Source organism: Erpetoichthys calabaricus, chromosome 1 (genome assembly GCF_900747795.2).
Source record: "Erpetoichthys calabaricus chromosome 1, fErpCal1.3, whole genome shotgun sequence".
Lineage (NCBI taxonomy): Eukaryota > Metazoa > Chordata > Cladistia > Polypteriformes > Polypteridae > Erpetoichthys > Erpetoichthys calabaricus.
Window position 1 is genome coordinate 144881000 of NC_041394.2, and position 22613 is coordinate 144903612.

At 34.9% G+C, this 22613-nt stretch overlaps 1 protein-coding gene across 7 annotated transcripts in view; it reads right to left on the reverse strand.

The window, feature by feature from the left end:
• Positions 1 to 22613, reverse strand: part of grip1 (glutamate receptor interacting protein 1) — a 550412-nt gene that overhangs the window by 78747 nt on the left and 449052 nt on the right. For all 7 annotated transcript variants that reach the window (XM_051923395.1, XM_051923366.1, XM_051923388.1 and 4 more), the window contains 6 exons: positions 17199 to 17334; positions 13166 to 13311; positions 7931 to 8014; positions 7257 to 7332; positions 5262 to 5407; positions 202 to 349 (listed from right to left, as the gene is read on the reverse strand). In XM_051923395.1, the coding sequence (XP_051779355.1) occupies positions 202 to 349; positions 5262 to 5407; positions 7257 to 7332; positions 7931 to 8014; positions 13166 to 13311; positions 17199 to 17334 (736 nt within the window). The remainder of the gene's footprint in view (positions 1 to 201; positions 350 to 5261; positions 5408 to 7256; positions 7333 to 7930; positions 8015 to 13165; positions 13312 to 17198; positions 17335 to 22613) is intronic.

Consider the following 22613-nt stretch of genomic DNA (forward strand, 5'->3'; position numbering starts at 1 on the left):
AAGAAAATTGCACAAATATTGTCTATATTTTCCACTGTAACAAAAGATTGCTTTACTGATTTTTATGGAAATGCTATGTATACAAATACAACAAAAGCATAGAAATTTTTTTCCACATTTTCCTCCTCTTTCAATCTACGACTCCTTTCCACTTTGTAGAACATGATACTACTGATAACCATATTGTTGAGGCTGTCCTACCTGTCAGCAATGCTTGCAGGCTTAATTTTGTCAATGACAATAACTTGCTTGTTACAATACATTGAGGTAGTCAGTGCAATGCCCAAACTGGAGCCAGGGGTTTTGGCAACTTCTACCAGGAGGGGCCCTGAAGCAGTAGACACAGAATCTACAAAGAGAAGAAAATTAATAATAAACACAATTAGCAGCTTTTGAGGATGGCAGAGTAGTAAGCAGCAGTCACAAATTAGTGTTGATCAAATTTTGTTCCCGGATCTGACACCGTCTGCATTGAATTTGCATATTCTCCCTGTGTCCACACACTTGCTCCTGTTTCTTACCACAACCCAAAGATGTCCATGTTTGGCTAAGTGGGGACTTTGAATTGGTGTTGCGAGAACAACTGTGTGTGAATGCATAAGTGCTGAATTCAATGAAATTCAATCTGTTCAATGAATTTAATGAAATCCATCTGTACATAGATGAAGATTTCACTTTTTGCCTGATGCTGCCAGGAATCTGCAATCTTATAATGAAAATAACATGATATACAGTAAATGATTTATATATACAGCTGACAATATCTGATAAATCAAAAATCAAAGGCATTGCAAATAATAATAATCTATTTCCAATCACAACTTAATTTTGAAACATTAAGCTTATTGTTCTACTGTGTTTCTTAATCTCATACACTGTCTCACAGTATACAAGTAGAAGGATCTATTTAACCTTGATGCTGTAAATTCTGATCATCAATGTGCACTGCAAATATTTATGCACATAATTAATAACAGATAAAGAAAATATTGATTAATGTAAATAATTTCCAAGACTAACTGTTTCAAACTATGTAAGTGCCTCAAAACATTTTTATGATTTTAAGTAGATTAACCTTCTTGCATTTGCAATGTATTTTTTATATGTTCAATACATGGTCCATCTTTTTAAAACAGACTTTAACTTAAAATAACAGATTCTAAAAAAAATCTACAAGAATAGATTCTACAAAAATAATTTTTATAATGGTGTGCCTCAAATTTCAAATATTAAAAATATTTTAAAAAGTGGTTTCATAAAATGTTATAATAATCACAAAAAACAGCAACTGCAATCTATGAAACTTTCATCAATTTTGTAAAATATCAGTGGCTAATTAATTTTTATTGGATCTATAGTTCTAAATGTAGTAAATCATATGTTACAGCACTTGATTTAGTTATTCATTGAGGTTCACTGTTATTTGGAAGCCTTTTATTTTGCTCCTTCTCACTTGTTACATTACTAACCTTAGCCCATGAAGTTGGTCTTTACAGGTAAAAGTACAATGTTCACCTGGCAAGAAAAATGCTGTGTGACATAGCTACTTGAAATGTTAAAAGAGCTGTGCCAATTAAAAATAATGAGCAGAAAGGCAGCACGATTTTAATGGTAAAAATCAGAACCAGAATAGGGGAAAAAAAAGAGACATTAGGCAGCCTAGACAGAGTTCCCCACCTAAGATAGAGGCTCTGAAGGTGGCCATCTAGATTTGAAGGATATCTGAAACGGAATGACGAATCAATCTACTCTGTGAACATCTCTTTCTGCGCTTAGGAATGATCCTCAAGTCCAATGTAAAGATACTGAAGAAGGAAACAATAAGATGTGGACCTATTTCTTGAATATCATATTTAGTAGTTACATCAACAAAAACTGGAGGCAGAGTAGAAGCATGACCAGAAAAAGAAACAAAGAAAAAAAACAAAACAAAACAAAAAACCCCCCACAGACTTTAAATGAGAAACGTGGAAGGTGGAGTAAACTCTAAAATGTGCAGACATTGTCAATTTTACAGTGTTACTGTACAGAACAAATGTTGACTTGATTACAATAAATTTGTACATGGTTAAATCACTTTACTCTAGTCCAAAATCTCAGAGTCATATAAATAAAATAATGTCTGCATTTTTCAAATTTGAACACATATCCAGAAAGCAATGTCGATAGCTCATCACTGATGATTTTTGCAATTGCTAACAATCAAAGATACAATGTACTATAAGAGAAGGACTTAATGCTGAAGACAGAACACTCCATATATCAAACCCATTACAGGCATTCATACTAAATGTGACAGTTAAATTTCTTAAAATCTCCGGATTTTAGTAATAGCTTTCTCTTCCCAGTGAATGGTTTTGCAAGCAAGACTAAACTAGATCACTTCTCAGAGCAATTAAAATAATTAGGAAGAACTGCTACAAGAAAACTAAAAAAAAAAAAACAAAAAAAAAACTTTCTAAACTTACTGTAAGTTTATGGAAGTCACTACGTACCCAGCTATTTTTTTTTTACACATTGCATCTTCTAAAAAACTTCAGTCTTGCAATCTGTCTAACTTTCCCACACCTTTTATCAATATTTATTCAATATCTAGTCCATGAATTGAAATTGACTAGTTTTGATGAAGATGCAGGCAATATTTCCAAATTATATAAAGTATTTTACCCAGGAACTAGCTGAATTTCCAGTCTTTCCAACCACTTTAAAACTAATTATAGCCCTGTGCAGTGTACACTGATAAAAGCACTTGTGCCATAATGAATAACAATGAATTGTTCAATTAAAGCTATAGGGACATTTCTAGCCATTTTTGGGTCCCTAAGCAGTATTGCTATTTTCTAGATGAAGTGCTAAAACACCATTTGCTCTCTGTTAGCTGTGTGCCTGCCACAGCCCCCAGCGGATTTGTAGATCTTTAACAGCAAGAAAAAAATCCCCAGTTAGCTACTCTGAGTACAAAGCATTTTGTGACAGCGTTCTACATGAAATGCACAATTTAAAGATCAATTGGATTCTTACGTCTCATACATGAGATGTCACTGCCCTACAACCAATTTGGAGAAGCCATAATTCTCAACACTACATACATCAGTGGCTATCTATTTTCTAGGCTTTATAATGATTATTATGTACAACAATAAAAAATTACCTTTTGTGTTTTTAGGCAAAGACCTTCTGAAAGCAATGAGATGACTGATTCAAAATGAACTTGGCTTCCTTGCTCAGAGACGATAACAGTGGTTGCATGTTTTCATCTCTTAATCAGTAATTAATTCAGGAATGTAATTTAACTCTTTGCTTAACGAGACTGAAATCCATATTAAAATCGCTTCTGGCTCATTTTATCAACTGTATCATTAAGCAGATTTCTACCTATTTCTGCAGTTTGTTACCACACTATGAAGATTTTACATTTCTATACATATGCCCTCCAAGAATCACAAAATAGAAAGAAGCAATAATTACTGTGCAAATGTATGTATGTCTAGGTTAAATGGCAATTCTAAACGGTCTCATTTTAGGTGAAATGTGTAATATTTTTTGAAATCACAGTCAAGTGACTACTTACAGTGCACAATAGAATCATCAGTTGTATATGTGCTCAAACTATACAAGCAGTCTGACTGATATACCACAATGTGGGTGCTCAGACTATTTATGTACATGGCCCTAACAGACAGTTTTAACCATTGACTATTTCCAAAAAAAAAAAAAAAAAAATAAACAATACGGCAACAGGATTCTCAAAATGTCATAAAAGAAAGGAGCTGCATTGCTGGCTCTTGCTGTACCGTGCTGAAGAACTACAAAGAAAAGGCACAGACAGTAAGGTCTACTTTACTCAAAGAATTGGAGATATGTACTCGATGTAATTTACTGTTGCGGGTTCTTCCAGTAACCATTTCCCATTTGAAATCAAAATGGTGGAAATGGGCATGACAATGGCCACACCCAATACCATGAAACACTCACCATGGTCATTGCATAATGAAATTCAGAAAATTTGATAGCAACATCAGAAAAATGAATCATGACACTGCTCACACTGCAAGACAGCCAACTGAAATTTCTGACAAGACAGCAAAGTTGTTAAGATACAATCAGGCTTCAGAACCCCCAAATCATACTGCACGTGAAATGGTGGCCAGTGAGGCTGAAATTCAAGCCTAGTCAGAAAGTCACTGGGTGACAGCGGATCAAACTTAGAATTTTTCCAAAACAGCACAGGGAATGCCAGGCATTAGTCATCTTATTTTTAAGCTATTTAAAAACCACTTTCTTCATCTTAGAAATAATACAGAATTAGAGCAGTTTATTTTATGTGAGATATATTAAGGTTACTTCATTCGTTCTAAAAACAACTAAATGTCCTTAGGCTGCTTACATTTTTCTAACACTATTCTACGTTTATTGACATTGCAGCAACAACTCATTGACAGCTAGAGTATATCCAAACATCTACTAAATACCTTTCTTTAAATCTGTTTCTAATCAGGTGTACAATTAAGTTTAAAATACTCCCTTTGACACAAGAATATAAAGTTATGAATGGTCTTGTCCTTTATTTTAACAGAATTTAGTAATATTCTCTAGAGTGTAAAGTTTGATCAAAAGATACAGTTCAGCTATTAATTACAAGCATAACTTAAACTAGATGTCAGAAAACTGACTTCATCTTAGGACCCTCACAGTTTGGAATGATTTACTTTCAAATACAATATATAACTCATGATTCTCAAAAACAGCATCAAGACCAAGTGCCCATTACTATAGAATAGCATGTTCGTAAAAGCTACAGGAAAGGGGTTTTTTTTATTCCTTCAACCCATCCATTACCCCCCCCCCCCCACCCCTTTCAGCTCTCGATATCCTGAATGAATCTTGAATGTTATTTTATTCAAGACAACTCTCTTGACTGTACACTAATGGGATTTCAGACCAGATGAGAGATACTGTAATTAGAATCAATGATGATAAAAGTTATAAACACTAGACATTTAATTGTACCTACTGGCTATAACGTTTGTGCTCAGCATTATAATACAGTATTTTAACTGTATTTGTTAATGTGTAAAAAAATTGAAATTAATTTAACTGAAGTGACAGGAAGAGGCTCTGTCTCTTGTATAATGTTTCTTTAAACTACCAGCTTACTGAATTATGTCTTGGGCCCATGGCTTGGCAATTGTTTTAGGGAATCTGTAACATCATGCTTAAAGATGAATTGAGCACTTGACTAGATTATAATATTAACCTACCCATTACAGACACATCATATTCTATAAGAAGAGTGGCCTCCTGACCACACTGTTTCAGGATACTCATGGCCTCAGCATGAGATGTGCCATGAAGCCGAATACCATCAACACTCAAAAGCCTATCTCCAGGCTTAATGGTTCCTTCCCTGTAACAACAAAAATGAACAACTCGAAGTTAGAAATTACTCATTCATTTAATGCCTATATTTTCGTATTTCAGTATAGGATTGTGGGATAACTCACTCACACACATATTGTAAACTCTTGTATAGCATGAATGGGATGAAGCCAAGGTATCCAAAGTAAACCCTTAAGTACAAAGAAATATGAAATAAATTCACACAGACAATACCTATGCTGAAATTCAAATTATGCTGTGAGACAGCAGTGCTAACAACTGTACAACCACTCTGGTGAGCGAGGTTTTATAAGGTGGTTTTGAGGTTATGTCAGCTTCACAAAATAACTAAGACCACATGGATACCAAAAATGTGAAGAGATTTTTTGACTGCAAAGTTGAAAATCAATACTGTGTGGTAAACACAACACCAACCTACCATGCTTTAAAGTGGTTTTAAATAGGGCCAGGGCACAAAACTTAGTGTCCTTAGGGAAAATATCAACTGCAGTAATAAAATCAAAAGAATGTATAAAAGATATATTATTGCAATAAATTACAGCAATTAGTTTCTTAAGCTCTGTGAAGAATAACTGTCAAGTTTTAAACATTGATGAAATGGAAAAAAAACACAAAAGTATTATTTATACAGTCTAACTGAGGCCAAATAAAAAGGCTTAAATTTGAAAAAATATATGATAGATAGATAGATAGATAGATAGATAGACAGATAGATACATAGATAGATAGATAGATAGATAGATAGATAGATAGATAGATAGATAGATAGATAGATAGATAGATAGATAGATAATCATACTTTCTAATTTACCGCATGCTTCAATTCTTGTCTAATGAAACAACAACATGCAACGACTCTTAATGGTTCCTATTTAAAATGAAAATGAGTAATCATATTAGAATTTTTTCTTTCTAATCACAGAGCCATTTGGTAGAAGTTAAATTGCTGCTCTGACTTCTTATCACTGCATAAATAATCAGAAAGGGTGATCAGCACATATTGTAATGCAAATTCTGAAGATTACAGCCTAATTAAGATGGCAGCAGAGAATATAAGAATCAAAGAAAACTTGGTATCTGTATGCACCTGTCAATAAACATTATTTAACAGGGTTGAAATTGATTTTTTCAACACTTTCAAAATCTCTAATTTTCACTTCTGTTTTCATCAAGTGTTTTGAAGCTTGCAAAGCTAAACAAGACAGTCCAACTACTAGTGAACTGTACTGCTGTACAGTTGTACATTTAATCTAAATGTAACCAAATACCACAAACAACAACTAAACTAAGCAAAAGGGAGGGAGGGAGGATACAGACACACTGAAGGAAATAAACACAAGACCATATTAGAAGGCAAAGTTCAACCATTAGGTGGTAATTTGCAACTTACTACCGGTTTATTATGACATATTGCAAAGCATGATATAAATTAGACCAAAAGTGGAGACTGTACAGTAAATCATATAAAAATGTGTGTACTTGCTGCACAAAAAAATGTTACTCATGTTAAAAACACATTGAATGCCTTAATGTTTTCCTCAAAGTGCACAACAAAAGTTATCACCATTGGTAATTAAATTTGTCATTTATTAATGCAGAACAGGGGCGTGTATTCACTTTAAACAAAACTTAAAGGAAAAATGTTGCAACAGAATAATAAAGTATGACATCAACAGGTTAATAACAGCCTATGTCAACAGGCATGTGCAGTAGATTCATTGTGTTATTTGCTAAAACATTCTAAGCATATATTTTTATTCCCCATACATTTAATTATTAGCATACTAAGATTGTTCCTTTGTCACAAAAGAAATGGAATAAGTAGATGACTGAAAAACAAAATAAATTCAGTTCACCTGTCTGCTGGCCCTCCAGGACGAACTGTTGTGATAACAATCGGTCGAGATTTGTTTCTATCTTCATGTGCACCACCTTCAAAGAAAACGCAAACAGTATTTATACATACTGTAAATACACATACAATATGCCCTCAAGCAGTACACGTTAGTGGGTCTAAAAAGGACCGACATTAAAACTCCTCTATGAAAATCTCACCATACAGGCAATACTGCAAGCATTCCAAGGAGACGTATCAGACTTCAGATATACAGACAATCACATAATCATAATAGAATGAAAGTATCTTTCGAGTCATTTTCAATTAAACTAGGATTTTCAAAAAGATTTAATGGTTGCATGGACAGATTGCCCTCTGGTCTGATAAAGGAAGTTTTAATTTTGTATAGAAGAGGTAACAACATTTGTTTCTTTCATGTTTGTATTTGAAAGTGCAAGAATGAATCTGTGCTTTATCACAAGTTAAAACCATGTCAAGACTACAAAAGGTAAAGTTTATATATGGCCTGATGTTAATAGGAAACTCTTTGGAACTAGGTCTTTCTCTCACATTTAGAAAATGAAGATACTGATGAATGAACTGTTTCCATACTGTCGATATTAATTATTCTTGTGAGGTTAAAAAAAAATAAAAATACACATTTAAAAGGTATGTGAAACAAAGAAATCCTACCTCTTATTACAAATCCAAAAGTGTTGCCTTCTTTGTGTAATGTTACTTCCACAGTTTTGAAAATAACACCAGCACCTTGAACAGCTAAAATTTAAAGGAAAAAAAAAACCAATAAGAATATTAGATAGGAAAATATGTTCTAAAATGCTTAATGTTTACCCTGACAGTTAAAGGCAAGGCTACACTAACTGATGGCTACTATCCTGCATATTTTTTTTTAAACCACTAGTGCTTTTTAGTTTATAGCAAAACATTCCCATTTCTGTTGTTCACCTGTATGCTTCCAATACACACACACGGACAGTAGTCTAAGCAACTTTGTTATGTGCTAACTTGTGAATCTGGAACTTTTCCAGCCTTTAACAATTGGTTCCTGTCTCACCTTTACTTGTACCCTCTCCCTCAGTTCCAGCTTTCTTTTCTCCAAATTCTGTGGCTACTGGCATGGCATGACCATCTGTAACTCTGCTAGGTCAGACTGACAACCAAAGTACAGTAAGAGATTATTCAAAAAAGGTCCAATGTTTGCCACAAAACACTGTCTCCAAGAAGCCACATTTGTTGCACCCAGTCCTGTCATTTCAATAACCAGTTAAACTGTCCCAATTAAATGATAGGTTAACTAGTAAAATACAGCAGGGTACTACTCTATCTAAAGAGGATGCAGGAGCAGGGTTATATCTGTGTACTGTATAATGTCTAGTTCATTCTATTACTCTGTGTTTCAACCATAAGCATTAAAAAAGTATCTGTTATTTCCTAGTAGATCTCTTTGAAGATGAGTAGGTCTACCACTGCCTGGTAAGATGGTTTAAAACAGTACTGTAGTGCTGAGAACATGCTCACCTAGTGGATGGTAATGCTTGCAAAAAATGACTCATTTTAAACCAACACAAATGAACATATTAAAAAAAAAAAAGTAATGTTTAGTCATTGTTTCCCTTTTAAATTTAGTCAAAAAGTGCATAAAAAAATTAAAAAGACATAAGAGAACAGAATCTAAGGTAGTAGCAATACTTTTTTCCACTTTTAAAATAAAAAATAGACATTTTGGTCATATCTGACCTAGGCACATCTCAAACTGCATACAAACAAAATTTGACACAGTATAAGCAATAACATGTGTTTCCCTTTTGAAATTAAATAAACATTTTGCTGAGATCTGACCCAGATACATCACATCACAAGGTCCAGAAAGGGATGAGATGAGGAGAAGTCAGTTTTAAAGAGGAATAGAGGGTCAGTGTTTTTTAAAGACCTGTGTTTTAACCACGTTTGATGGATTTATTTATGGCTTGTTTTAACCTCCACTATCACAGACTTTATATGGAATATTTATTTATTGAAGAGTTGCACTGCGCATTTTGGACACTCTTTGTTTGAGTTTTTTTTTTTTTTTTTAATAAAAGCACTACAACACTTTTTACACCCTTGCTTTGTGTGTGTTTTGTTTTTGTCAGCCAAGCTCATCCTGGCCATGACTATCGATGGTGTCAGGTTCAAGAGGCTCCCAAAGCTGAAGTGGGAGCATGGAGCCAACCCGTTTCGTCACAATAATATTAATTTACATGACTTTACCATGAATGATGCATATTATGTAGAGTTTATCTAGCTTTTATATTAATTATGTATCAATTATGATACAGTACTTGTATTGTATGATTTAAAAAAAAAAAAAACACGTGGAAAAAGTTGACTGATTCTGTACAACCTTTACAAACTGTATGGAGTCCCTACTTACTCTCATAATCATGTTTATATATACAGTAATCCCTCGCTATATCGCGCTTCGCCTTTCGCGGCTTCACTCCATCGCGGATTTTATATGTAAGCATATTTAAATATATATCGCAGATTTTTTGCTGGTTCGCGGATTTCTGCGGACAATGGATCTTTTAATTTCTGGTACATGCTTCCTCAGTTGGTTTGCCCAGTTGATTTCATACAAGGGACGCTATTGGCAGATGGCTGAGAAGCTACCCAACACTTTTCTCCCTCTCTCTCTTGCGCTGAGTTTCTCTAATCCTGACGTAGGGGGATTGAGCAGGGGGGCTGTTCGCACACCTAGACGATACGGACGCTCATCTAAAAATGCTGAAAGATTATCTTCACGTTGCTACCTTCTGTGCAAGCTGCATTCTGTAGGACATGCTGCACGGTGCTTCGCATACTTCAAAGCTCAAAGGGCACGTATTGATTTTTGACTTTGTTTTTATCTGTCTCTCTCTCTCTCTCTCTCTGCTCCTGACGGAGGGGGTGTGAGCTGCCACTTTCAACAGCTTTGTGCCACGGTGGTTCGCATACTTAAAAGCCAAACAGCGTATTGATTTGTTTGCTTTTCTTTATCTCTCTGACATCTGCTCCTGACTTGCAAACTCCTTTGAACAGGAAGATATGTTTGCATTCTTTTAATTGTGAGACGGAACTGTCATCTCTGTCTTGTCATGGAGCACAGTTTAAACTTTTGAAAAAGAGACAAACGTTTGTTTGCAGTGTTTGAATAACGTTCCTGTCTCTCTACAACCTCCTGTGTTTCTGCGCAAATCTGTGACCCAAGCATGACAATATAAAAATAACCATATAAACATATGATTTCTACTTCGCGGATTTTCTTATTTCGCAGGTGGCTTTGGAACGCAACCCCCGCGATGGAGGAGGGATTACTGTAGTACATCAAGTATTAATTATTAACACATAAGCATATTCAAAACTTTATTTGATAACAACAAATCTGTAGAAAAGTAAATACTTGCATATTTTGATATTCATATTGTATCATGTTACTGTGTTCAGCACCAAGGCTTTTTTGGGTTGTCTCAGGTTTTGCTTTTAGCTATACAATATTAAAAGATTTGTGCATAACTATGAACTTGTTAGATCTGCACAAATTACACACAACATGCCTAAATTAAACAAAATGCAGTGTCTGGTTCCTGGGGACAGTGTACAGGAGTGTGTTTGATATACTATGCCAGGAGAGCCAAGTCATAGATATAAAGTGAATGCAATCCCAGACTGAGAATTTTACTTGCTGTTGCTCTATGTACATTGAGACCCCCCTTTCACTTTATACATAGTGATTTCTTATTACCCTAAGTTCTTGTCAATAAGCCGCGGCTTATCTAAGGAAAAAAGTTGTGAAAATGAAAAAATAGAATATCGGCTTATACATAAGTCCGGCTTATACATCCATCGCGGGGGTTGCGTTCCAGAGCCACCCGCGAAATAAGAATATCCGCGAAGTAGAAACCATATGTTTATATGGTTATTTTTATATTGTCATGCTTGGGTCACAGATTTGCGCAGAAACACAGGAGGTTGTAGAGAGACAGGAACGTTATTCAAACACTGCAAACAAACATTTGTCTCTTTTTCAAAAGTTTAAACTGTGCTCCATGACAAGACAGAGATGACAGTTCCGTCTCACAATTAAAAGAATGCAAACATATCTTCCTCTTCAAAGGAGTGAAGCAAACAAATCAATATGTCTGTTTGGCTTTTAAGTATGCGAAGCACCGCGGCACAAAGCTGTTGAAGGCGGCAGCTCACACCCCCTCCGTCAGGAGCAGACAAAGAGAGAGAGAGGGAGAGTTTGTTTTTCAGTCAAAAATCAATACGTGCCCTTCGAGCTTTTAAGTATGCGAAGCACTGTGCAGCATGTCTTTTCAGGAATCAGCTTTACAAAAGATAGCAACGTGAAGATAATCTTTCAGCATTTTTAGACGAGCGTCTGTATCGTCTAGGTGTGCAAACAGCCCCCCTGCTCAATCCCCATACGTCAGGATCACAGATAGTCAGCGCAAGATTGACAGAAAAGTAAGCAATCTAGCTTCTCAGCCATCTGCCAATAGCGTCCCTTGTATGAAATCAACTGGGCAAACCAACTGAGGAAGCATGTACCAGAAATTAAAAGACCCATTGTCCGCAGAAATCCGCGATATATATTTAAATATGCTTACATATAAAATCACAATTTAAATGACCGCTACGCGCTCGTGTTGACTCGGCGACGCCCAGAGCAGAAAGAACGCGCTCCGGCCGCTCCAACCGCGCCATGCGGGGAGTGAGAGAGACGGCAATATCTCACACTCTCTCCCCCCTTAAAGAAATTAAATGGGCGCGAGTGAGACCACTGACCTCCCTCCCTTCTATTAGTTATAGGTTATAGTACATTCGGCTTATCCATGAGTCCGGCTTATCTATGATACGATTTTATTTTAAAAATTCGTATGATTTTTGGTCTCCGGCTAATACATGAGTCCGGCTTATAGACAAGAACTTAGGGTATCATTTATTTCAAGGCATTTTGAGCATACCATGAGTATACAAACTGGTTCTAAACTTAAAGTGAGGTGTGGTCATAAGCTCTAACTTGTGACTTTTAACAAAAAAAGCAGTGTGGTTGAAGATCACAGTTACAATTTTGCACAGGACCGAGGTTGACATTCTAATTATTTTTATATCAGTACAGGATTAATCCATATAATACTCTTGGGTACATTAATCCTACCCCATGCTGCACACATGCCAAAACAAAGGATGCCATTTAAAAAATATCTCAGACATAGTTTTATGACAGCACACCCCACCCCTCTCCTTTAATATATACATAAACATTTGTAAGTACTGAAGTACTGGAAATTTAACCCTTTAGTTTACATAATTAAGTTATGGTTTGAGTACAAACTTTCAGACATGTATCAAGTGAATAATTTATGTTATTAACTCAGTCACTTGTCATTTTTTTAAATTACAATTATAATGTAAAAAATAGGGCGATTGTTAGATTTTTACCGTTTCTAATTGCAGAAGATTATGTAAAGAAATCTCAGTGGGTGAAGATGTTTACTTAATTAGTTCCTTGAAGATGAAGTTTCCCTTGAATGCACTTTGAAGATTAATAAAAATATACTTCTGTTAGCCCTATTCCAGTCATACAACATAATCTCCCTCTCTGTGGTAGGGGTAATACGGACTGGGATTCTTTGCTTTTGAAACAACTGGGAATTCAGAGACTTTGCTGTCTGGTAACGAAAATCTCTGATTTTAGCATTTACCTTATTTAAAAGCTTTGGTTATGTTAAATAATCTCCAGATCACAACATGTATGTGAAATAATGTTTTACTTTACCATTTCATAATATTTCCAATAACATGATTCAAAGATCATATAACCTAAGCTTATGAATGAAGAGATGTTTTATATAGCATACTAACAATATCCACACTACTCACAGACTGGAGGTAACTCGTATTCAACTTCTAGGACCACTCTCTCCCCAACATTTTTGAGAAGACTGATGATTTCATCATGGCGAAATTTGGTCAGATTTATTCCATTCACAGACTTAATATAGTCACCAACATTTAATTGGTCACTCCTGAAACAAAACATAAGTATTAAATTGTCAATAAATGGATTGATGTTTTTAAGTGACTACATTCTCATCCATGGATAATATTCTCAAATTTGACCGTATGTCTTTCAAAACATTTATAAAAAATTACAACAAGCAACAACATAAATTACTTGTCTTCATATGTAACAAGGTGAGGCATTGATAAACGGTGAGCATTTTAAAATGGGTCTAATTTGTATTTGACTTGAGGAACACACCAGAAACTGGAATATGATACTGTCGATCAACATCTTCAAGCAACCCCAGTGTCCGAAAAATGATCTCCATTTAAAAAGCTAGCATCCATAAAACCAAAATCAGTTTAATTTCTGCCCTTTATCCTTGATGAGCTTCTTTCAGAAAACGTCAAAGTTCAATTAAAACTACATTCCTATCAATACAATTATAGCAGTCATTTGATGCCTCCTCTAGCTGCTGTAATGGCTAACAACTCAATAGTACACACCTTTGTTACACAAATGCCCTTATTTTTACCTTCTTTTACCCTAGTTAACCCAGTTTGTCAAAGTTTTTACAGTGAAAACTATTAATTGGGGATCCAGTAGAGATGAAAGAGTCTAGAGAAACAAAATGAAAATAACTTCTTTGACCTTACACAGAAAAATAACACAAAAAAACTGCTACTTTAATGCAGAAGCGAAAACATAACAGGAACCATCAGTTATTTGAGCTTATCCCAAAAGTCTGGAAAGAAATGGCAACAGAAACAGAAGTACCATGGTAATTTTCAATTAAGCAATTGAATTTACACAACTGCAGCACCACTCCTCCTCCTTACCATTAGGATCTCCGAGTGCCTTCACAATGACTTCAGATTTCCATGGTTCATTATCACAGTCTGCATAGCTTTCTCCTTATTAAAATAATATAGCGAGACAGCATGTCAGACTTTTTTATTGGGTCTGGCAAGTATTTTTATGTTGTGAATACTGGAAGCATAATGGAGGAAGAGACAAGGAATATCACACACCCTCCCATTGTGTACTCTGTTGCACTATGATTGCTAAGCGTATGTGAAACAGCTGCTCCTCCATGTCATGACTGGAATCTAGATCAGAATTTTCTTTCCACACATGCACAAGCATATCTGATGTGTTATCAATAGCTGCAGGTTCATCTTATCTCGACAAAAACCCTCTAGTGAGACATGAATTTGCATCTTTAAAGCATTGTTTGTTTAGTCACTTTAACATGGTGTGACTGGTCAGTAGAGAAAAGCAAGGTGGTAACAAAGTTTGTCAGTGGCTGACTGTATTGCCAGGAACTGTTTTCAGGACTGAGCATATTCATTTTGAAAGGTGGAATTGTCCCATTTAAAAACATTATTGTTCTTCCTCAGCAAAGCATCAAACCCACACTAACAAGCATTGATTTTTAGAACACATTACTTTGTAATAAAGGACACGTTTTTTTTCTTTTCTTACATAAGTCATTTTGATTTTACAAAGAGTGCAGCTTCACAATTGGTGTTTGAGATAACATTATGTGTTTTTCATCTTGTGGATGGAAAAGATACTGTAATGCAAGCTAAGTGAAGAAAATCTGCAACCACGGAAAACTGTCAGCCACAATTTGAGACTGTAATGATTAATTAAAAAAAAGGTTTTGACCAGAATATGCTATTTGTTTGGGGTATTTAATTTAGTATTTCAATAAAATAAAATATGTATGTATATAGAGTCATTTACTGTATCATATTTCACTATTTCCCTATGAAAACATTGTAATTCAGCATTCTCTGCATTTTTGCGTTTTTTTTGTTTTTGTTTTTTTTTTAATAATCAGTTGTTTTGTGCTGGATTTTGCAAAATCTCATTTCCCAGGTCTTTAGAGTGAAAAGCATTTCTTCTGTTCAATTTAACAATTATCATTTTAACAGACCATACAAGTCTCAACTCAGATAAACAATCTGTTCAAAAAGTCCAAACTCAAAGCATGTAAACTCTCCAATAAGGCAATAATCAAACAAACTACCAAAAAGGTATCACTGGTTTAAACTAGGTTGCTTTGACAGATGGTATGATTCTCAGTTTTCATTGCCCATCTAATAGCCTATTCAAGGGGTACACTAGGCTAATATGAGATATGATAGTATAGAAAACTAAAATATAAATAAATGAAGTTAGTTAATTGTAGTTATCAATTAACCATTGTAACTACATATAAATGGGTTAAAGACTACATTTTGATATTGAACCATACTTCAGTTATTTATCTCTTCTGCAGCCAATATAAAGAGACACTTTTGCACCAACGTAATATAAGAAGATCATATTACATACTACCTCCTCAAATGGCATACAATAATCCAGTTTTTTTTATCAGGATTTTCAAGTCCTGAAGTAACTGCATACATTAGTTCAAGAGCAAGCAGCACCAACTTCCCCATGTTAAAATAGTACTGGTCTTAACACTCTAATAACAAAATAACTTTATCATCACTACAGAACACTTGGTGTAGCAAATATCTCCATAAACCTACTGACAGACTGTGAAATTACACTATCAATGAAATATAAGACACATTAAGCAGTCACAAACACTTGTGAATATCTCATGGTTAAACATTACATAAAACGTGTGTTTCTATTGGTTATATTTTTTAGTTTTTCAATTTCTCCAAGTGTGTATCACACACCAACTGTGGCTGTTAAGTATGAGTCAAATAGTCTGTAAAGTGGCAGTAATCACGACTCAGCAATGTTACAGTTGCTGAAACATGTTATTTAAATTTTACACATTTGAAAACTTAAATATAACTCCCTCACTAACCAATCTATATCATTTCAATGAACATTGTATTATGGTATTTAACCTCCTAATTTCTTACTGTTGCTTTTCTATTTCTGGCACTCGTGTTACACTGTTTACATCATCAATAATTTATCATAATGAGCTCTGAGATGGAAAACTGGAAAATCACAGAGAATACGTATATGAATTTCAGCTCAGTTATCTGGTCATATACAGCACTTTTATTAAAACAAGACTGATACCTAGAATCCAAGGTCCTATTTGACTTTTACATTATAGACAACTCCTCTAAATCATCAAACACTGCACAAGCACTCTATTTAGTATTATAATTTATGCCTAAGTGTTTTTTTTCTCCTTCTCCTCTATGGCCCAGTTTACCTGCCGCATCTGACAGTCCAGTCCACTTGCTTACGTGTTATTGTGTTGTATTAATGCCTTTAAATGTACATTTGGACAACTCTGACCATCTTACTGCCATTTAATTTCTCACTAGTGACAAATAAAGTATGTATGTATGTATCTGTAACAACTTGCTGCCCATGCATGACTTCTGTGCTCCTAAACAAAACCATCCTATTATTAAGGCAATGTTTAAAAAAAAAATGAAATGATCACATCATCCTATTGCCCTTGATAATACAGACACATACACAATTAGATCATTTGTCTGTTACGGCCCAAGGTGCTTCAATATGCATGCTGCCAGAACCATTTATCCCTTCCTCCTTTCTAAAACATAGGTTTCCTGCATTTGCAAACTTCTCATTTGACTAATTCACACATAATGATCTGACCAGTTCATATGTCATAATTTGCAGTTGTTTTGTGCATTTCTAACAATTTTCAAAATTTTAAACTAGGATTTACTTTATTTCACAACAGAATGCAAACTTGAAGGGCAAGAACCTTTCATAAAACAGATGTGCCTAACAGTATTGTTCGCAACCTTCAGTGTACATACAAATTTTTAGTTCTTGCAAAGACCAAAGGTTTCCTGTTTCAGCACTTTTGGAAGCTGAATGAAAGTAGACTGCACTCATTCAAAACAGGCACATCTGTGATAAGGGAAGTAGTTTTAATGAAATAATTACCTTGCAGCAATGCCTCCTTGTCGCAAGTTAGAAACCCTTGGTTTGCCATCCTTGTCTATGCCTCCCGACACTGTGAGACCCAGGGTGGTGCCCTCTTTCTTCATTAGCTCCACTATGGTAGACCCTTTAAACTCATCTGTGGGAAAAACAAATAATTAAATTATACTCTATATTTTTATTTAATACACCATCTTTCAAAGACTGTACAATCAAAACAGTTTCAAGGACAATCCACATTATAATTTCATTTTAAATACATATGGATAATTAAATTAAAATTGCACAGAATATTTCAAAGAAAACAGCGAACGAAAAAGTTTAGTATAACTGAGGAATTTTTTAGAAAATGCTAATTACTGTGATGATTAGAATCCTTAGATAAATTGAGCTAACTTCACTAACAGACATTAAGAATGAGTTCCTTGCAGAATATTGTTTTCTAGTACTGTGCTAGCTCAGTATGTGATTAACCAAATCCTGCTCTATATTCATTGCTTTGCTTAGTTAAATGCACCACTGTTCTAACAGAGTAACATGACAGTGATCTTTTAGTTCCTGTTACAATGTGTTTGCCACCACGACACCTTGGCTTATATTGATTAAAGATTCCTCACAAAGAAGTTAATTTAGAACAAACAAAAACTTTACCAGTAGCAATTTATTCATCCACTTATCACAGATTAGCACATTTTACTCCGTAAAACAAACATTAAGTGCTTTCAAAAACAGCACTGCTTACAGACATACAGTATATGAATAATCAACAACAATTAAGCCTAGTATATCAATTAATGTGAGGTACAATAAGAAAAAGGCATGCTTATAGTTATATAACAGGGAAGGAGATAGTGAGTGGGAGAATGAGACCTGCAAGAAAATGAAGTGTTAGGAGGGTCTGCCAGACTTCTATTTACCTGATATGTGCAGAATGGAGCTTTAAAATGAAAGGGGCAGATTATCCATTTGCTTATAACCAATAAGAAAGAAGGAGTGAAACAGTGTGAACTACTGTCTGGCTAATGAGGATGAGGGCTTCTAAGTGAATAAAGTTCACAAGTTTTATACCTGTTCCCATGACATTCTCCATTTTTAATGACTTTTGCACATAGGATCTCTTAATGGGGTCATTCATGTGCAAAAAGGTAAACAAGGCGACCACTCTGTGTACCAGCCATTGCTGTAGCCCATCTGTAGTAACCCCATAACATTTCTACCACAGTAGTTTCATGTTTTCTAGAGCTTTGGATATACAGTATACTCAAAAACATCTATGCCCCTTGCATTTCCTGAAAGAGACATTGTAGGTCAAGCAACTGTTCCATGATTAAAAAAATTAACATTTACTCCAAGAGAAAACATTACCAGATGAGCAGGGTCTGTTAGGTCAGTAGCTTCATCAACAGCAAGTGAAAAGAAGTCACATCTTTGCCTTTTCCACAACCAGATTTTCAGTGTTTTTAAATATGTCACCAACTCTCTGGGTACTAGTATTCCTAGCAAGACTCATGTTCAATAATTCTTGAAAAAGCGTGTATGTGACTGTAGTCAGAAACTTGTTGACAAATTCACCATCAGAAAATGGCTTTTTGGTGAGGCACTATAAGTTGAGCTACTTGATAGCTAGCTCTTGTAGATCTTTCCTGTATTTCATCTGCCTGTCTAAACATATCTTGCTGACTTAATAGACCTGCTTCTATTTGCTTAACTTTCTCTAGCATCTCCAATCTCATATATGCATTTAAGATTGAATGCCTTGTTTCATAATGTCATTTCACATTGCACTTTTGGACAGAAACTGTCTTGTGACAAACAAGGCATAGACATACAGTATTCCTCAGAATTCTGTGAAAAAATAGTTACTTCTCCAGTGCTTTCACAATCAACTTTTCTAATTTCTTTTTTGTTTTTGTAGCCATGATGAACTTGAGAAGCATGCAGAGTGTGAAAATGTAGTTGACAGACTCTTGTAAAATCTTGCTTTTAGATGTCACAAAATTATATGCAAATTCATGGCATTCAGTTTGTTTCATTCTGCTTATTGTGGCAAGGGACACAGGGGCAAATGCTGAGCTGATATATCTTCTTCAGAAAGCAGCAAACAAGGAGGATCCACACTACATTTTCAAAACACCTCAAATGGCTTCTCCCAGTCTGGAGCAGTTCTAGTCCAAGGTCCTCCCACAATGCTGAACTCCTTAACTTGCCAAAGAGATTGAACACAAAAACCCTGCTCACCAGCATTAACTTATACTTATAATCTTTTTGGTCACTAGCTAGGGGCCACAGGTGGAAATGAGAATATTGACTGAATGGCATGATGATAAAATCATCATTTTTGAAAGTGCAGTCTGCTTCTATTTTGTTCAAATGAACTATGATGAACTATAAATTACCTAACTAAATTACAAAAGAATTTATAGGATCATTGAAAGCAACTTACCTAACTAGTTTACAAAAAGTAACTTGCTGGAATCTTGAAAGCAAGTTATCTAAAATGACCTGCATTCCTTCATCCTTTTGATCAACAATTGTACATTCCATCTTCTTGTACCAATAGTTTATATACGTTACTATCGATTTTTTATTTTCTATTATATTTCTTCCACTTGTATAATTATAGTTTTATTATTATTATTAGCACAGAAAGCCTCATGCGGGATTAGGTGATCATGACATTCGGTATTGTGTGTAAGAAATCTTAGTACAATACTATAAACTAGAGTTGGTCAGCAGAATTTCTAGAAGTGTTCAGGAAACTGTTCTAAAGCACTTCTGCAATTTAAATTGATAAAAAAATACAGAAAATATGAAGACAGCAAATATGTTAGTTTTACATATGCTCTCTTGATAATTCCACGATATTTCTCTCTTTCTTTTCTGTGTTGCCTAGTGGTGAAGAATTTTAACTGGACACAAAGCCAGAAGTTCAATGCCAAGCGCTGACTTATTGTGTGACTGTAGGTAAGTCACTTAAACTGCAAACAGCTCAAATACATAATAATGCACTTCTGTTTATTAAAAATAAATAAATAAATAAAAAGAACATGATTTAAAACCTCACCACAAATTATTTAAAATGACTTGCTTCTTTCTATTATTACTGAATTTGTAATTATCTATTTTCTCCTTGTTCCCCAAACTATTACAAAAAGACAGGTGTCGATGACAGATATAATAAAACTGGCTTACGAGCTTGACAAAAGAAGATTTGAAAAGATTCATAACTAAGACAAAATATCTAAGTGTAAACAATATTCTGTAGAGAGAATCAAAATTGAAATGTTAAGATTATAGTAAACATTTTAACTTCTTGGGCTTAAATGTACTTAGCTGGAAAATGAATTCCAAAAGTAAGAAAATATTTTCCTTTTTTTTTAAAATCATTTTCAGATAATATTCCATACAAGCAAGTCAAGTTTAACAAAACTAGGTTCAAAACAAATCGACCCCACACTTAAGAAAGAGAACTAAGAGAGCAGAGTAAAACTTTAATAATAGTAAAAATATGTAGATAAGTAAATGAATAAAAATAAATAGTATATATAAAAAAGAGGTGAGAGAATCCGTTTCCTCAATGCTTTAAATGCTTATTCTAAAATTTTATTGATTAGTTCCTGCCAGGTTTTGAAAAAGTTTTGTACAGATCCCCTAAGTGAGAATCTGATTTTTTCCAATTTCAGATAATATATAACATCAGTTACTCACTGACTTAACAGAGGTGGGCTAGGATACTTCCAGTTGAGCAAAATAAGTCTACGCGCCAATAGTGAAGTAAAGGCAATTTGTTTATCCATCTCCACTTAAAACCCATCTGGACGTACACCACACACAGCTGTTAATGGATTAGGAGGAATTGTGACACCAAGGCTGTCTGAAAGGCATTTAAAGATTTTGGTCCAAAATTTTGTTAGTTTGGTACACACCCAAAACATATGGTCCAATGAGGCTGGGACATGATTGTAATATTTTCTTCTAGAAAAAAGCTCAAGACGAAACCACAGCAGATTCATGAAACATAAATTTGAATACCATGTCATCAAGAAAATGGAAGAAAATATATTCATTTAGATTGATTTGCCTTAGATTATTATGCATTCTGTGAGCTACAAAACATGAACAAACTGATCATTTTTAGATTAATTTAACTCAAGTCGCACAATAGTATCTTCTAAAGACAAGAGGATGCTAAAATATTTCTTCCACAGCATGAGAATATATGCCTAATTACATAATCCACTGATACAATCAAAGAAAACAAGATATATACAAGCCATTATGGATGGTATTGAAACGTAATAGAAACCCTAGAAAGCTTTTGTCCGTCAAGTTACCAAAACTCAATCATGAATGAATTATCAATTAGAAAAAAGGAGCACAATGTGTATGTTATCTAAGTTGACCAAAACATAACATCTAACATCGCCAAACCAGTGTTACTGGTTGCACCATATTAGATGCAAGTTGCTGCAATTTTATTGTTTATATTGTACTTAATAATAAAAAAAAATCTTTTTTTTTTTTAAACTATATGCCATGCAGCATGTTGTGACCCTCCTGAAACTTTCAGAGTTATATTTTATTAATTTCTCACTCATGTTATTTATGTCTTGCATTGCTCAATTTGGGAGTGGATGGGGATCTGGAGTTCAATTCTGAGGGTGAATGCAAGTGAAAGCTATACACATGATCATGCTCATGTCCCAAAGTCCTTGAGAGTAACATGATGTTAAAATTATTAGCAAAATAATGGTGATGTCTATAGGTAAACTAGAATGAATTTACGTATGTACATGCTACCTTCTATTTTATACATTTTATACTTCAGAGTAACAAATATACAGGAAAAGGACTATTATGGTGTTGTGGAAGTCATTTAAATACCTGTATAAGAGCTAATCTTTTCAATAATGTTCAAATAGCATGAAAGTTAAAAGATCTTCGGAAAATATAGTTCCAGACAGGATTTAACTGATAGGATCCTTTTCAAAGACACTTTAAGCATCTTCTAATATAGGGTCTACTGTTTGGTAACAGGGCGGCACGGTGGCGCAGTGGGTAGCGCTGCTGCCTCGCAGTTGGGAGACCTGGGGACCTGGGTTCGCTTCCCGGGTCCTCCCTGCGTGGAGTTTGCATGTTCTCCCCGTGTCTGCGTGGGTTTCCTCCGGGCGCTCCGGTTTCCTCCCACAGTCCAAAGACATGCAGGTTAGGTGGATTGGTGATTCTAAATTGGCCCTAGTGTGTGCTTGGTGTGTGGATGTGTTTGTGTGTGTCCTGCGGTGGGTTGGCTCCCTGCCCAGGATTGGTTCCTGCCTTGTGCCCTGTGTTGGCTGGGATTGGCTCCAGCAGACCCCCGTGACCCTGTGTTCGGATTCAGCGGGTTGGAAAATGGATGGATGGATGTTTGGTAACACATAC